At 36.8% G+C, this 18,564-nt stretch overlaps 1 protein-coding gene across 1 annotated transcript; it reads right to left on the minus strand.

Moving 5' to 3' along the window:
* Positions 1-1,450: 1,450 nt before the first annotated feature.
* On the minus strand, positions 1,451-17,747 carry LOC101890354 (transcription factor glial cells missing 2). The gene is made up of 3 exons (XM_020034580.2): positions 16,928-17,747; positions 2,979-3,736; positions 1,451-2,912 (listed from the first exon to the last, which is right to left on the minus strand). Exons 1-3 carry the CDS (start codon positions 16,936-16,938, stop codon positions 1,561-1,563), a joined length of 2,121 nt encoding a protein of 706 aa, XP_019890139.1. The 5' UTR covers positions 16,939-17,747; the 3' UTR covers positions 1,451-1,560.
* Positions 17,748-18,564: the final 817 nt, after the last annotated feature.

Consider the following 18,564-nt stretch of genomic DNA (forward strand, 5'->3'; position numbering starts at 1 on the left):
GTATGCGGTTAGCGCTATGACCAATACATGCAAATGGTTTTTTTTCGATGTTTCTTTTGCGCGGAGAATAACATAAGGGAGCACAAATTATATGGGGATAAGGAAAGAGAGAGAGAGAGAGAGAGAGCGCACATATGAGATACCATGTCATTGCATAGAAGAGAAGGCGTTGTTGATGACAACCGGAAATCAGAGTTGTATTTGGGCTTTCACTAAGAAAAAATACGTTACGAAATACATGCCTTTCTTTGATGGGGAAAGCAACACTGTTCCTTGCGTTTCAAATATTCCTCCCTTTTCGTGTTATAAATCCTATTGATTTCTTATCAGATTATCAGATACTAATAATTTATTATTTTGCTAATAAGGAAATGGAACAGCCCAAAAAGTTATTTAAAGAGGTCCATGTTGAAAAAATGGTTGGGGAAATCAAATAATAATTATTTTTACTTAGTTTACAGGCGCTGTCTTAGGCCACATAGCCTTCAGCTAAAGAGAAATTAAATTAACTAAAAAAATATTTAAAAAGATGGAATGTTCGCCAAAAGCAAAAAATGGGATAACATTTCAAAAACTTGTACAAAAATTGAAAATTTTCAATTTTGTTTTACCTTTTTCTATTTTTATCAAAATATAAAAGGTAATAATTGTTTCCAGCTATTTAAACATTAAGTTCGCTTTAAGATTGTTGATAGAATGATACTCTTGCGACATTGCACTACAGTACAAATGTAAAAGCTTAAAATTGTGAATATTTGCGATAGTGCCAATGTATCTACCATGATAGAAGAATACAGGTAGATGCATCAACGCGTGTCGAAACATATGTCGAAAATATATGTGGGAGCTATATAGAAATCTGAACCGATTTCAATATAATTTGACAAATAAATTTTCTGACCAAATTCCATCACCTATTCCAAATTTCATTGAAAATGGGAGTACATAGCGTGTTTGGTGCATCAAATACATGTCCATTACAAAGGTAATGATTATAAAAAGTTGTTTGTATTGTTGCATTCTCTGTGTGCCAGTTGCAGAATATTAACATTTATTAGGCCTACGCCACATATGTATATGAGGCATAAATATGCGCTTTTCATAAAAGGAAATCATAAATGTTTTTTCATTTTTTTATATTAATTCTTGCTGCTTATTCGATTTTTCAACCCTGTTTCTCTTTCACTCTCATAGTAATAATGGTAGTTGGGTATATCCATGCAAAAGGTCATGACTATGAAAACCCATATTTGTTTATAGATGCTCCCTCTATATGTCGATTGCTGTATAATCGTTTGGCAACAATTACCCTTCATAACAACTCTGCGCCATAGATGGCGCTAGTCTAAAAAGAATAACTTGGTGTTAAAAAGGGCCATTAAAAATAATCTTTTATATCATTTTTCTTTATTCAATATAACTTTTACTCTTTTCCTTTTATTTTATTTTTCTCCATAAGGAATTAACATACATACAATCAATTTCCAACAAAATCTTACACTTTTTTTTATAAATATTAAATAATTAAAACCTAATAAAAAATAGAACTTGCAAATAATACTAATGAGCATAGGTGTGACATGGTGCTGAGGCAGATGCTGCCGCCCCCACTAATCCCGAACTGCGACTTGACATTTGATCATAGGCATAGGGGGATATGTAGGAGGAGGATGAAGTTGTGGAGCCATTGTATTCATAAACAGATGAGTGGTGATGCGCATTAGTGTTTGCCGCCGCCGAAGATGATGGTACATGGTGATGATGAGAATGCAGGGATGAAGCTGTGGGTGATGTTGTTGTCCCCGAATCATAGTAATTGTGCATATTTCCATATTGATGGGGTATATTATGTGTGGCATTACTTCCCATCGATGTGAAATTGGCAAAATAGTTACCACTGCCAGGATAGTGTTGGTGATTAAGGGTATCGTAATTGTAAGACCCTGACGCTGTGGGGCTGGGTTCCGCATATTTCTCTTTAGATTTTTCAACTTTAGTTGGACGTATGGAGGAGCTGTAGTAACAAGTTTCATATGCATCATTGGCCGTTCGAGTCGCCGCCGTCGCAGTGTTGGGAATCTCGGAGTAGCTCGATGTGGAAGTGTCTGTTTCATTGATTTTACTGGGTTTAATTTCTGCCGTTGCGGAATCCATGATATGGGGAAAATGTTTCAACTCGGAGTAGTTTATAAATTCCGGTTCATTGTTGGTCACTTCGGCTGGATGATGGTTGGTAGTAGGTGGACGCATGGTGGAGCATTTTAATTCGGAATAATTGATATATTCAGCAGGTTCCGCGGTGGTGTGGTGTTCTGCAGAATGTTGGGTGGTGGTGGTCATGTGCTTCGCAGCATAGACATCATAGTCATAAGCCGAACTTTGATTATAGTTAATGGTTTCACAGTTGTTGTTGTAACACAAGGACGCCTCACTGGGGTAGCTGGCCGTCACAGCTGCTGCAGAGCCATGATGATGATGATGGTAGTGGTGATAATTTGCAGAGGATATTTTTGAATCCTCTTGTGGGGTGTTATAGTGGGCTCCATGCATGCCCATGTTCGGTGATGTTGCCATACAGGAATGTTGATCGGAATTTGATTTTGGAGACGAATTCACAGATGCACTGGCACTGAGAATGGGAGCTGCAGGGGTATGATAAATTGGATAATTGTAGGTTATGTGTTGATGATTGACGGTTAGCAGAGCTGTTGGCGGTGGTGGCTCACATTTCGGATTGACATTTTCAATGGCATTATAGACATTGTGACTGTGGGTGTAATTTTGATGGGGTCCCGAGGCGGCCAGACTTTCATAGTGATTCAGGGGCGTGGAGGTGTAGTTCAGTGTCGAGGGATTTGCCAAAGGGTCCAGGACACAGGTGCACTGGTTTCGGGTGGAACATTTGCTGCAGGCTAGAAAAAATGAAAAAAACAAATCGTTAATAACCCATTTTATTGAAAGAAAATATTCAAACTCACTGTTAAACTGATAGATCTCCAAGGCCGTGGTATGGGTAATGGGCGCCGTTGCAGCTGTCTTATTGGAACGTTTCAAAACCTTATTTAGAAAGCTGTTGTGGGCCTTCATTTGCCGGAGACTTGTGCTCAACCCCCCACTGCCACCCACCAAACCTGCCTTTTTGCCACCCCTTCCCCCTGCCCCGTTGCCATTACGTGGCACCGTTGATACTCTACCAAATGCCCTCTTCGAAACACTTGAATTTTTCGGTTCCGGCTTAGGATGATCATGCACACCCTTGGCTTGGAAAAATATCGCATTATTCGAATGCCTCCAAAAGTGCGTCACCGGATAGCCACAATGCCCCCGACAGGGTTTAATTTCCAAACGACCACCACGACATGTTTTATTCGGACAGGCTTTGCCTTCCTGCTTGCGTCGTGCCTTATCACAAATGGCTGGACGTAAATTGATTTTATTGCCATTCGGCAGGGTACAATTTTGGGAGCACACCAAGACCCCCAAACAGCTCTTCTTGAGAATATTCACATTGTGATTGTTGGTGTTGCGCATAGCCCAACCGGAGATGTGTTTCTTTGCCTCTTCATTGTTCAGGGGGTAGATCAGGCGAACATGGCCATCGGTCCATTCGCTGAACTCATCGAAGTCGGTGTCATTCACCTGCGGCACAACAGCATCGTTGATGTCCCAGTCCCGTTTCGATCTGTGGCCCATGTTCATCTGTTGCTGTTTGCGCGAATTGAAGCAGTAGGCATTTCTGGAAAAGAAGAATGATTTTTAAAAATTTTCTTAAGAAATTTTAACAGATTTTTAATTATATTTACAAATTTTTCAAAAAAGAAGAAGAAGATAATTAATGTTTTCCGAATTAAAAAAAAAATAATTTAGCCATTTTTTCAAAGAAAATGCACCAATTTTGAACAGAAAATGAAAATGGCAAAATTAGGATGCCTTTTTTTTAACAAAAATTTGATTTTTTTTGGAAGAGGTATCAGAACGGGTGAACCAATATTGCCCATCTCCGTTTTGGCCATTTCAAATGATATATACCCTCTTTAGCCATATACCCTCCTCTGCCTTATGGCAATATAGAGGGTATATATCGCTTGATGAGACCAAAACGTGGCACATCGAAATAAAGGTTTTAGAACCTAGGTATCTTTGGATCAAATTCGTTTCAGGACATTTGGAGTCGGTCTAGGCTAGTCCGTCTGCAAGCGCGTCCCACAGACCACTCTTTCGGATACACCCCCAGAACGGGTCAACATTTTGAATAACCATGAAGCTCATAAAATGCGAATTAATCATCCGATTACTTCCATACTCGGCACTTCTCAATATTTCTATCAAATCAATAACAGGTGTGAAGATGAAATATATCGAATCACTCCTTCTGCTTACTCCCCCACAACGGGTCAAAATTTTTGAATAATTGTAACTCTCGTAAAATGTGAAATAAGAACCCGATGGTCTTCAAATTTCGGAAAACATAATATTTGTACTAACACAAGATCTGGTATGAAGAACAGATAGAACGGACCACTCCTTCTGGTACTTCTCCCACAAAAGGGACAAAATTCTGAATAACCAAAACGTTCATATAAAGCGAATTAGGCGTCCGATTACATTCATACTCGACACTTCTCAATATTTCAATCAACCCAATATCAGGTGTGAAGATGGAATACATTGGGCCACATCTTCTGCTACCTCCCCCACAACGGGTTAAAAATGTTGTATAATTTCCCACATCCCAACATTTTTGAGAACACAAGACCATATGCGGACCTGGGATAGAACGGACCGCTCCTTCTGGTACCTCTCCCACAAAAGGGTCAAAATTCTGAATAACCCAAACGCTCATCAAATGCGAAATGAACATCCGATTCCTTTCAAACTCGGCGCATCTCAATAATTTCATCAGCACAATATGTGGTGTGATGATGGTATATATCAGCCCACTCCTTGTGGTACCTCCCCCACAGAGAGGTCAAAATTTTGAATAACCAAAACGCTCATAAAATGCGAAATAAGCTTTCAATACCCTTTAAATTCCGCAAATCCCAATATTTTTACCAAAACAAGGTCTGCTGTGAAGATGGTAAAAATCGGAAAACTCCTTCTGGTACCTCCCCCAGAACAGGACAAAATTTTTGAATAATTGTAACCCTCATATAATGCAAAAAAAAACAGTCGATTCTCTTCAAATTTCACACATGTCAACATTTTTGATAACACAAGATCATATGTGGAGCTGGGATAGAATGGACTGCTCCTTCTGGTACCTCTCCCACAGAGGGTTCAAAATTTTGAATAACCAAAACAATTATAAAATATGAAATACACTTTCATTACACTTCAAAATCCGGAAAACCCATTATTTTTATTACCGCAGGGTCTGTTGTGATGATGGGACATATAGGTCCATTCCCTCTGGTACCTCCCCCACAAAGAGGTAACAACTTTGAATAGCCAAATCGCTCATAAAGTGCGAAATAAGCTTCCGATACACTTCCAATTCCGCAAATCCCAATATTTTTTTACCAAAACAACATGTGATGTGAAGATGAGAGATATCGGCTCACCCCTTTGGGTACCTCCGCCACAATGAGGTCACAATTTTGAATAACTAAAACGCTCATAAAAAACGAAAAAGCTTCAGATTCTCCTAAAATGTCACACATCTCAATATTTTTAACTCTTCAAGATCTGGGTACATTCCTATATAAAATGTCGAACTTCGTTTCAAACATTCCTCACAATTTCCTCTTCAAAACAGAAACGGCAGATTATATTTTATTCTTTAAAAAAAAAACAGGTGTAATGGTACAGAATGTACCATGTTCCTTTCGCCTCCCTCTCCTCCTATAAAATTTTTTAATTATTTTATTTTAACAGCATGAGCATAAGCCATTGACTTTTGTATTTTGTTTTTTATTGCCAATGATAGCCTAAACGCCGTACGTCGAATTTTTATGGATCTTCATGTAAGACAAATGACTGAAACAAAGTGTGCCAAGCTTCAGGCCCCCACTTAAGCTGTGAAAAATGTAATATTTGAGTTATTCCAAAAAAAAAAAAAAAAACGTTTAGAAAAAATGAGCCATAAAAAATTTAAAATATTACCAAAAGGTCAAAACGTAGTAACCCCAACCTAACGCACCTGGTTACTGTAACACAAAACGAATTTTTATTTGATTAAACGACGATCTCACCATTAAAAGAAAGCTGGCGATCAAATTCTTTAGCATTCCAAAATAAGATTTTTTTCTTTTTTTTTAAATGTGAATAATTTTCAAGCCTATCTTCAATGAGGCCTGTCTTTTGTGTCTCGTGGTCATTCGATTCCTTATTAAGATATCGTTTCCTATTTAATTGAAACATTTGCACATTAATGTATTGTAAAACAATCTCGATGGAGATTTTTGTCACTTTCCTTAATTTGAGAAAGTGAAGAGAGTCATATTTCCATCAGGTGTCACTTGAGGAAGTTCTTCCGACATAATTGGTAGGGAAATTGATGATTTTCAAATGATAATTTCATTTCCTACAAAAACAACTGTTATCTGTCTATTGTCATCTTGTTATCACAGTGGGTGTCGCTATGAAGAAGATTGCATATAAAGACTTTTGAGAAAAGAGTTAATATGGGAGAGAAAAGAGTCTTCAGTGTCATGTCTGTCTTCATGACTTCATCAAAATAGGTTGTGGGAAACATTTTCTAAAAAATTGACTATTTTAGAAGTTATAAAAGAATTTTCCGACTTTCAACATAACAAGCTGAAAGGTATGAGTCGGGTTTGCCGACAGACTCATACCCTTAGCCCACGTCCGTTTATTAAAACATATTTTGACTTGATTGTCAAAAATGTGGATCCTTCATGGGGCTGAAGAAGTGGACCAGTATTTTCTAGTTTTTCCTAAGTTTGATAAATATTGCGACGCGTCAGGTTCGGACTAAATCCATTACTAACTCCACTTTGTATGACATATGGGTATACATTTTTGGAAAATATTGAACTTTTGTGGGGGAGGTACTAGAAGGAGTGGACCGACATATTCCATATTTAAATTACATCTAATGACAGTAATGAGATACATCAAGTTTGAAGAAAATCTGTGAATTGTTATGTGAATTATGAAGGTGAAAGTATTGCCTTGTTTGAAGTTAGGAGAAACATCAAATAACTATTTTGGATTCCATCAGACTTATAACACTGTCCGACAAAATTCACAAATTACAAAAAAAATCCCGGAGATTATGAAAGTAGAGTTTAACAGGTAAAAAAGCAGCTAAGTTAGAACTTTTAATACCTTCCACCATTTTAAAGAAATTTGAAATATTTTAACAAAAAACAAGTAAAAAAGCCGCTAAGTTCGGCCGGGCCGAACTTTTAATACTCTCCACCATTTCAAAGGAAATTGAAAAATTTCAAAAAAATTCCGAAAACTACCACTTAAATGAAAACCGTTATTTGGGGACTATACAAAGGCGCGGACCTGCGTACGAAATTGTGTTCATAGGCTGTAGTACCCATTAAGAACTTCAAATACGAAATTTGTTACAAAAATCATGTAAATAAGGAGTATCGGGATATACCATCATATGGAGGCTATGCGAAGATGTGGACCTGCACACAAATTTATAGTACCCATTAAGATATTTCAATACAAAATATAAAACGATTCCGGTGAATAATGTTGCTAAAATCGTCAAAATACGACTATCGGGAAGTGCCGTTATATGGGGACTAAACGAAGACGTGGACCAGCATATAAAAATTGTTGTCATAGGCTGTAGTACCCGTTACGAACTTCAATTACGAAATTCTAAATAATCCCGGTAAATAATGTCGCTAATATCATGAAAATGCCGAATATCGGGAGGCACCGTTATATGGTGGCTATACGAAGATCTGAACCTGCATACAAAACTTTTTGCCATAGGTTGTAGTACCCATTAGTACGTAATTTGAAACGATTCCGGTAAATAATGCTGCTAAAATCATAAAAATGTCGAATATCGGAAGCTATCATTATATGGGCGCTATACGAAGACGTGGAGCTGCATAGACAATTTTCAGTCTTAGGCTGTAGTACCTATTACGAACTTAAAATACCAAATTTGAAACAATTCCGGCGAATAAAGCCGCTAAAATCATCAAAATACCGAATATAGGGAGGTATCGAAAAATATATCTGTCGTCTATAAATGTATGTAGACGTTGACCTGCATTAAAATACGAAATATTGGGAGATACCGTTATATGAGGGCAATATGAAAACTTGGACCGACATGACTCATTTACGAACTTAACATGCTTAATGGCAAAATACACATGTGTGCAAAATGTTAGCCTTTTATCTCAATTCGTTCCAAAGATGGCGTGATTGCAAAAAATGTCGAAAATAACATCAAATTTTAGAATAAGTTTAGATTTGTTGGTCACCTTTGGCACGAATTATGGCCTTCAAATGGCCAATGAAACTGTCAGTCGCTGCCCGAATGCTATTCTGTGGTATTTTGGCCCACCTTCGGTTGGCCCACTCCCGGCGAAGCGCTTACTTGAAGTGATCGACACTTTGGTATTTTTTAGTGCCAACCTTGCTTTCCAAAAATACTCCAGACACAATAGTCCAACGGATTGGTATTCGGAGATTTTGGTGGCCATTGTGCGCTGAAAATGAAGCGCGGAGCCTCATTTTGTAACCATTTTTGGGTGGCGCGTGGTGAGTGCGATTCTGCTGAGTCCTGTTGGAATATCCAAGGTCTGCGGCCAAAATGTTTGCGCTCCCAAGGCTTTAATACACCCTCCAGAATATTTTCGCGATAATATTCGGCATTTATTCTGATGCCACGGTCGATTAATACGAGCGGAGAGCGATGATCGGCAGTTATGGCGGCCCACACCATCACCATGGCCGGCGCTTGAGTTTTGGTGGCCAACCGAAGGTGCACATTTTCAGCTGACCTCTTTGGCAAGTAAACACGATCATTTTGTTTGTTCACAAACTGCCGGACAACAAATGTTTTCTCATCGGAGAAAACCAAATTCCGAATTCGGTAGTTCACCACTTTCGGTCAAGCGAAGCAACTCTTTACCTCTTTTGAGTCAATTTTCTATCTGTTGCGGTGTAAGTTCTTGCACTTTTTGGAATTTCAATGGATTTACCCCGAGTTTATTTTTCAATATTTGCGAATGGAATATTACGATATGTTCAGCTCACGAGCCATTCATTTTTCGGCCACTGCGTCGCGGGTCGCTATCAAATCGCTTCTTTACTTTTCGAACTATTTCTGCTGATGTTGCTATTTTCTTGCATCCACTTCCTTGACTTCGGGGTACGCTAACAGTATCACGGTAACGAGCGATGGTACGAGACACAAAAGATTTATTCACATTTAAATGCTGGAGTGCTCTAACAATAGCCACTTGTGGTTTTCCAGCCAAATATAAAGAAATCACACTATCACGCTTGAATTCCATCTCGAATAACTTTTTTCTGGAAAATTCTCACCAAAATGCGTTGTACGATTGTAAACAATATAATGAGCTGTCACTGGAATTATTTTAACAGCTGTCGGACGAGTGGCTTAGAAATGACAGCAGTCTGAAGTTGTTTGCAGTTTTTTCATCTCACCCTTTATATCATTTGATACGGCCAAAACGTGCCTAATCGAAATAGCGGGTTTAGACCCTAGGTCTTTTTGGATTTCATCTCAATTTCATCATTTCATTTCATTTTTTCATCTCACCCTGAATATCGCAATATTTAGGACAGAGCTTTGAAATTTGATAGGGATCTTTGGATTACATACAGAATCATTGGTAAAAAACGTCCCCTTTTAAGGATACTCTGTTCCAAAACAATTGCCCCAGTTTGATTCATCCATAATATTTATCCTCAGTTTTTTATTTGGAATATTTATGGTTTGTTTTAAGTTGGAGTGATTCATTAAGCCACCTTCTTCTCCCCAAAATTTATTTTCACATAAAAATTATTTTATTTTATTATGGTTACTAGGAAGTCAGCAGGTTACTGTGTTGTTTGTTACATTTTGTAGGGCAAATGCCACAAATAATAAAACTAAAACCAAAAGTGTGGTCCAAATGGACAACAACAAATAAGCCCTTGGTGAAAAATAATTTTCAGACACAGCAGCATCTTTACCAAATATTCGAAGGCCTAAATCCCGAACGAAAGATCATATCAATCTACTCATGTTTGTGTGGTGTCGTCTTCTACGTTAATGACTCTCGTTTGGTGTGATGTTTGCTGTTGTTTCTATTGTTTTGACGGCCTACCTATGTTGGGAATATATTTGTTTCTCCGTTTGTCTGTCTCTCTATCATTCCATGTGGTCGTTCGGCTTACTGGGTTTATTGGATGTCTTAAAGAGTTCTTGTTGTTTTTGGTCTTGTGTGTTTCTTGGTGGCGTTAAAACCTTTGTTGGCCTAATGTTTTCATTGTTGTTCTTGTTTGCTGCGTGTAGTTTTAATTAATGTATCTATTTTATCAATAACTCGACGGCCAGTTATTTTTCTCAGAGAGAGAATCTTTAAACACTGTGGAGAATTTGAATGTGGGAATGAAAGAGAGTTAGAAATGCCTATTGGAATACGGTATCATATCATCCAATGGCAAAATAATTCGCTAAATTTAATTTGGACTAAATCACTACAAAAAAAAAATGGCAGATTGAACTTTTTTAGAAGGAAATGGGCTAAGTTAACTTTTTCAGAGAAAAATTGTTAACGAATATTTTCCATAAAAATGAAACAATAACACACGATTTTCTACTGATGAAGTCGGCAGAATTGATTTTTTGTCACAAATAAAACAAGTCGCATCACCAACAATTTGCTGTATTCATTTTTTATGAAAATTTTACAAAATTGACAGGCTTTTACAGGACCCGTAGCTAAAAGGGTATTTGTATTTTCTATAACACACTGCTCATTTAATCTGTTTCAATACATAAATTACGAAATGGGTTTCTATTAAAAAATTGGGTTGTATTGGACCGATATTTTTTTTAGAAGAGGGTTGTTGATAAGTTAATTCAGTTGTGTTGATTTCCTCCACAGAAAAATTTTTCTACGCGGTATTTTTTGTGGAAAAATTTAACAGAATTGAGCTATTATAGAACATTATTATGGTAAAATAGTATCAGTCGGTTTTGCCGACATATGTATAACCCCAGCCTTGACTTATGATTATGCAAACCGTTGACTCTTTATAGGGGAGGTTCCGAAGTAGTTGGCCAATATTGACCAATTCGTATCTGACCTAAGACTGATATACATTTTACAACGAGACAGATTTGGGCTATATCGACTACTTTCTGCGCCTTATATGAGATATATGAAAAATTTTGGAAAATGTGGAACTATGCGTGAGGTAACAGATATAGTGGACCGAAGAATTCCATTTTCATATTTCATCTAATACAGATAAAAATATTGGTATGGCAAAAATTTAAAGGAAATCGAACATTTACAACCACATTTATGCGAAGTCATAATTTCCGATAGATTACATATTCATATCAGATTTCTGGTTAAGAGAAATATTTAGATATATTAAGTTGTAAAGAATCGCCACTTGTGAAATTGTGACCCTTTGTGGGTCAGATACCTGAAGGGCTTGCAAGATATTTGTATGTGTGAAATTTGAAGTGAGCTGGATGCTCATTTCGCTTTCTTTGAGCGTTTTGTTTGTCAAAATCTTGAACTTGAAATCTTGTGGGGGAGGTATCAGAAGAAATGGTCCAATCTCTACAATCTCTTTAAAAGATCTTGTGTTGATGGAAATATTGAAGATGTACCAAGTTTGAATAATTTCGCGTTTCATGAGCTTCGTGGATATTCATAATGTTGGCCTTTTGTGGGGAGGTACCAGAAGAAGTGGACCGATGTGTCCTATCTTCACAGTAGATGTGTCCTATCTTCACAGTAGACCTTTTATAACAGGTTTGTTTACTCAAAATTTTGACCCTTTGTGTGGGAGGTACTATAAGAAATGGTCCGATTTCTACCATCTTCATATCAGATCTTGTGTTGATAGAAATATTGACATGTACCAAGTCTGAATGTAATCGGATGTTAATTTCGCGTTTTATGAGCTTCATGGATATTCAAATTGTTGGCCCTTTGTGGGGGAGATACCAGAAGCAGTGGGCCGATGTATTCCACCTTCACACAAGACCTTGAGTTAATAAAAACTCTCTTACATCATATTGTATGAGAGTTGTAATTATTTAAAATTTTGACCCTTTGTGGGGGAGGTACCAGAAGGAGTGAACCGATATTGTCCATTTTCGCACCATACCTAGCACTGACGTAAATATTAAGATTTGCAAAGTTGCAGCAAAATTATTGCTTCACTTTCTGTGCAAAAAATATATTTTTTGAAAATGTCGACCTTTTGTGGGGGAGGTACCAGAAGGAGTGGACCGATATTGCCCATCACCGAACTCGATCTAAGTTTGACAAAAATATTACGATGTACCAAGTTTGGATCAAATCGGATACTCTCTTCGAGAGTTATCGTGCGCACCAGCCAGCCAGACAGACGGACGGACGGACATCGCTAGATCGACTCCAAATGTTTTGAAACGGATTTGGTCCAAGGGTTTAAAACCGTTATTTCGACTAGGTACGGACCGTATCAAATTATATATACCCTCTGTAGCCATATGGCTGAGAATATAATTATGGATGTTTAAATTTAAAGAACGATGACACATAACTGATCGAAGAACTATTTCCTTACAATACCTTTAACGAAAGGAGCTCTGCCCAATGTAAACTACATATTGTACCAGATTTATTATATAAATAATAATAACAAAAACACAGATGTTTATTCATAGACTTTTGAGTATTTTTTTTGCATTTTTCTTTTAAATGTTGGGTTTTTCATAGCTCAGTTGCTAATTTCTATTTCTTGCCGAATTCGTAGTCATATTTAAAATTTCATTAGTGTTTACATTCTCCGTGTTCCCTTTTTCTTGCTCTTTCTCTCTCCTGAATGCTCCCTCTCTATCAGGCTCGCCTTGTAATAATGTTATTGAGAATTTTTTTTGTTCTGAATTGCTCATTAACATGAAAATTTAATCATAAAATGCTTGTTCTTTTTCAAATTCCTTGGGGAGTTCCTTCGGTTCGTTAATAACCCTGCTGCTCATTTGTTTTCCTTGGGTTTTATTTCTCGCCCTTTGCTGTTTGTTGTTGCTGTTTTGGTCAGCAATGAAGATTGTAACCATTGATAGTGTCAGAGTTTAGTGTTTTGATCTTCCTAACCAAAACAAAAAACACACAAACAAACATAATAAGTTTGTCACCTCAGCCAGATTAGCCATTGTTGTGTGGGGATGGTTGGTTGGTCAAATGAGAAGATCTTTTGGTGAGAGTAGAAATGATATTTTCTTTTTTTCTCAGCTTAAGAGAAATTTGGTTAGGAATTTCTTTATTTTCTTCGGTGTCGGTGTCCGTCCGTCCGCCCAATTGACCATAATTTAGGGTTTTGACATCATAATGTGTTATCAATGAGTAAATTATGTTTTCGTGTTTGTAGCTCTTTTCATTCGAGTCTTTTTTTATTGAAATGTTCCTACGATAGAGTTAATCGCTTTTGTCTCTTTTTGTTAAATACAGTGGAAACCTTTTTTCCACCTTTGTTGTTGGTATGCATTTATGCATTGTCAACGTGTGAGGTCTTTGGTTTTGGGAGGCCCAAGGAATATTTAGTCAGATGACTTTAACACGTTTTGATAAATTTATTAACGAAATGTTTTTATTTGGTTTGATTGGGGTTTTTTGAATGTGGCAAAGAGGGGAAAGAGTGGGGAGGGAATACTTGGTCACTTGACGTTTTTTGTTTGTTATCACGTCTTCAAAATTAAGAAACATTTCTCTGTACGATTACATCTACATCTTCATAGTTTGTGTTAGACAATCTCCGGATGGTCTAATGTTTGGCAAGACAGCCGCCTGATTGATGTATCAATCAAATGTGTGTCCATTGATACATTATATCATAGTTCTCCATTTAGCTATTCGTATTTGTTTATAATTGGTGATGATTTCTTTGTCGCCGCTTAGTCAGGCGGTGTGATCAAAGGTGTAGCAAAAAGCTTTTGATTTTGAAACTCATCTTTAATGCGCTGTATAACATTGTATTTGATCAACTTATACACTTTGAAAAATTGTAAATGAGTATGACTGGACTAATAACTTTTTAGAATTTTGATTAATAGCATGAATTTCCTTCTGTATAGTTAACTTTTTAGGGAGTGGGAATTGGGATCCCTTCACAATGTTTGATTATTTAAATATATTTTGACTTTTGTTATGATTATTCAAATTGTGGACTCTCCATGGAGTAGGTTCCGAAGCTATGGACCAATATAGTCCATTTCGTATCGGACCTATATAAAATGTATAAAACAATTGCGACGTGCCTGGTTTGGGCTATATTGGTTACTTCCCCCTATTTATTTGAGATATGTGATAATTTGTAGAAAATGTGCGTGAATTACCAGATATAGTCGAGCGAAGTATTCCATGTCCATACTTCATCAAATACAGATAAATATATTGATATGGGAAAATTTACAAGAATATCGAACATTTGTATCCAATTCTATGCGAAATCATAAATTTCGATAAATCACATATTCATCTCAGGTTTATGATTGAGATGATGTAGCAAGTTGTAAAGAGTCGCTGACTTGTCTCGTAAGTTATGACAAATAAATGTATTGAAAAGCGTGACCCTTTGTGGGTGAGGTACCAGAAGGGGTTCGCAGATATATATCATCTTCACGACAGATCTTGGGCTAGTAGAAGTATTGAAATGTGTGAAGTTTATAAAGAATCAAATGCTTATTTTGCATTTTATGAGCATTTTTGTTATTCAAAATGTTGACCTCTTTGTGGGGGAGGTACCAGAAGGAAGAAGTGGGCCAATATATCCCATCTTCACATAAGATCTTTTGCTAATAAAAATATTGGGATGTTTGAAATTTGAAGAGAATCAGACGTTTATTTCGTATTTTAAGAGAGTTAGAATTATTCAAAAATTTTGAACCGTTGGGGGCGTGGTACCAGAAGGAGTAGACCGATATCTATCATCTTCACACCTGATATTGGGTTGAAAAAATATTGAGAAATGCCGAGTATGAAAGTAATCGGATGCTTATTTTACATATTATGAGAGTTACAATTATTCAAAAATGCCCCATTGTGGGGCAGGTACCAGAAGGAGTGGTCCGATGTATTCCACCTTCACACCTGAAATTGTGTTGATAGAAATATTTAGATGTGCGAAGTATTAAAGTAATCAGATGTTTATTTCGCATATTCTGATATATGATATATATGATATTCAAAAATTTTGACCCGTTGCGGGAGTGTTACCAGAAGGAGTGGTCCGATGTATTCCATCTTTACACCTGATATTGCGTTGATATATATATTGAGAAGTGCCAAGTATGAAAGTAATCGAATGCTCAAATCGCCTTTTATGAGCTTCAAGGTTATTGAAAATTTTGACCCGTTCTGGGGAAGGTACCAGAAAGAGTGGTCCGGCTTATCCGTTTTTCATGCCAGATCTTGTGTGGTTATAAATAATGAGATACGCGAAATTTGAAGATAATTGGACACCTTTTTCATATATTATAAAAATTATTATTATTCATAATTTTGACCTTTTTGGGAGAGGTACTTGATGGAGTGGACCGATATTTACCATATTCACACCTGAGGTAACACTGCTAAAAATATTAGGATATGCAAGGGTTGCCCAACATTCGACGATCCTTTCTTGATCTATGAGGTAAATCTTTTTCTGTCAAAATTTTGACCTTTTGTTTGGTAGGTACCATAAGAAGTGGTCCGATATTGCCCATCTCTGAACTCGTTCAAAGTTTGATAATAATATTACGATATACCTGGTTTGGATCAAATCGGACACTCCCTTCGAGATTTATAAGGGGCAACAGCCAGACAGACAGCAGACGGGCGAAGGAACGTTTATCCCTAGATCGACTCCAAAGGTCCTGAAACGAATTTGGTCCATAGAGACCTAGGGTCTATAACCATTATCCCGATGAGGTACTTTTGGCCGTATCAAATGATATATACCCTCTGTGGCCATATGGCTCAGGGTATAACGAGCAAAGAAACTACATATTTATCAACTTTTTATTGACAGGGATAGCAATTGAAGTAAAAATAATGAAATCTGAAGCTTTGTGGATCAAAACTGAGTGGAACTCAAATATAAAGGCAAATTTGCAAATTACTGAAGCAACAACGACATAGTTCTCTTAAAATGCCTTCATTGAAAGGAGCTTTGTCCAATATTGACTACATTTTCAACAACATTTCTTATAACAATAATAATCTAATAACAATATCTTCGGACCTCCAGTTCTTAATGGAATAAGTTCAATTGAGTTCATAAAAAAGAATTACTTGACTAGTCTGTTTTGAATTTTTATATTTAGTCATAATAACCTGTTAAATAGTTCTTAGAACCAACATAAATCCAGAAATTGCTTGAAAAATTCCTTTCTTTTGCCCGAAAGAAAGACATCGGTGACCCTGAGACACCCCTTTTTTAAATTATTGCAAATAATTATAATTTACGTTGGGTGCCACCTTGTCTTTTTAAAACAACAATAGAAGAAATGGTGTCGAAATGTGTTTCTGAGTAAAATGGTGCGTCCAAAAGTGCTGTTTTGAGAATTAATAATATGTCTGTCTGGGTCCTGCTACCGAAATTCACCTTCATCAAGCATATAATGCAAATAAATGCAACAAAATACCTGTACATAACCCATAAGATTTAATTTGTCAAATTCCAATAGCCTACTTTTAGCTGAAATCCTTAAAAATAAGGTCTATATATGTTGTAGGTATTAAAATGGGAAACTTACAATATAACCATATTCCACAAACTGGATACAAATGCGATCAAACTGCTATGATATTACTTATATCCCAGGTATTCCTTGTATCCTCGTTCAGTGACAAATTTGCAGTGAGATGTAGTTGAAACGTTTCTTTGCAGACACTTTTTTGTAATAATTTTTACACGTTCTGGCCACAAGCCCGGATTATATAAGTGCATAATTAGTTGTAAATCATTTGTTTTATTTTCATTTTTTTCTTTGGGGACAATATTTCTTTGATTATTTTTTATTATCTTTGTTTTTTTGTTAAAACAATAGAGAATTAATTTTGTATATAAATGCAAGAACAATTGTTAGATTTAGAAAAACAATAGTTGATTTATTTTTTATTGGTTGGTGGTTGTTTTTCTTAAATGGGAATGCTCAAAATGTTATTTGCCGTCGCGTTTTTCTTTTTTTGGTAATTTTATTAAAATTCTTTTCAATTGTTTTGCTTTGCTTTGCGTTTTTCTGTTTTGGTGGGGGAAGAAAGATCCGACAATTGCTTAAGACGTCGTTGGCAATGATAATGATGAAGCGTTACTAAAACAATCCGTTGCTATTATGGCTTTGCACGGGTTAAACACTGAAACTGTTTTTAGACAATGAAACGGCATGAACCCCAGCAGTTAACGGTTACATTCACGGAATGATCCCCGTCTGCTGCTGGCTGGCTGGCACCAGGCGCAGCAGCAACAACAATAGACGGAACCAGACTCCACCTACAAAAACAAACAAGCAAACAATGAATAGCAATACAAAGCAAGAAGAAGAAAAGTACATTTTGTACCAACCAACCTACCTATCTACCACACACAGCATAGCAATACATAGCATTCCATGTGCAGATATCAACAACATCGTCGTCGTCGTCATCATCATCCAATCAAGCAACCATCCATCCATGCATTGAAACCTTTATCCAAGGAGTAGTAGTAGTGGAAGTAAGAAATATTAACGCGCCAAACGTTGCTTAACACCCGCATAAATGCCACTTAACAAACAATGCTCAAACTCCAATTCCATTACACACATAGCCTCACACTCGCCTGCACACACACACTAATGCATGAAGGCTAAACCTAACAAGAATTCCAAATCCCCGCAGAAATTTATCCCAACCAAACAAAACAACAAAACAAAAAATACCATAGGAGGCAAGAGAACTCCAAAATGAGACCTTTAACGGAATAATAACAATAAAAAAAGAAAACAAATAAAAAGAAATACAATGCGCACACGCTCTGTGTACTGCTCTCAAATGCCAAGTGGAGTAATGTGTACGAGTGTGTGTCTGAGTGTGGGCTGTTGTTGTTGGTGGTGGAGTGTTGTTAACTAACATTTTGTGCCTTCTCATTGGTCGGATAAAAATTCTTTTCAAATGCATTTGCCTAACACCACCAACACATTTACGCTACATAGAGGAGAGTGCCCTCTGAGAGCAGAGAGTATGTGTGTTAAATACATAACGGGCTTTATTGTTGTACAGTAGCCAAGAGTAGTATTGCTGGGTGTTTGCTTTTGTTTCATTTTTTTGTTAATATAAACCTCCTACTCCCCCGCCTCCTTTTGGCATCATTAATGTGTGTTATGTTGTAGTTGTTTATTGCACCTCATCATCG

This window comes from Musca domestica, unplaced genomic scaffold (assembly GCF_030504385.1).
Source record: "Musca domestica strain aabys unplaced genomic scaffold, Musca_domestica.polishedcontigs.V.1.1 32, whole genome shotgun sequence".
NCBI classification, from domain to species: Eukaryota; Metazoa; Arthropoda; class Insecta; order Diptera; family Muscidae; genus Musca; species Musca domestica.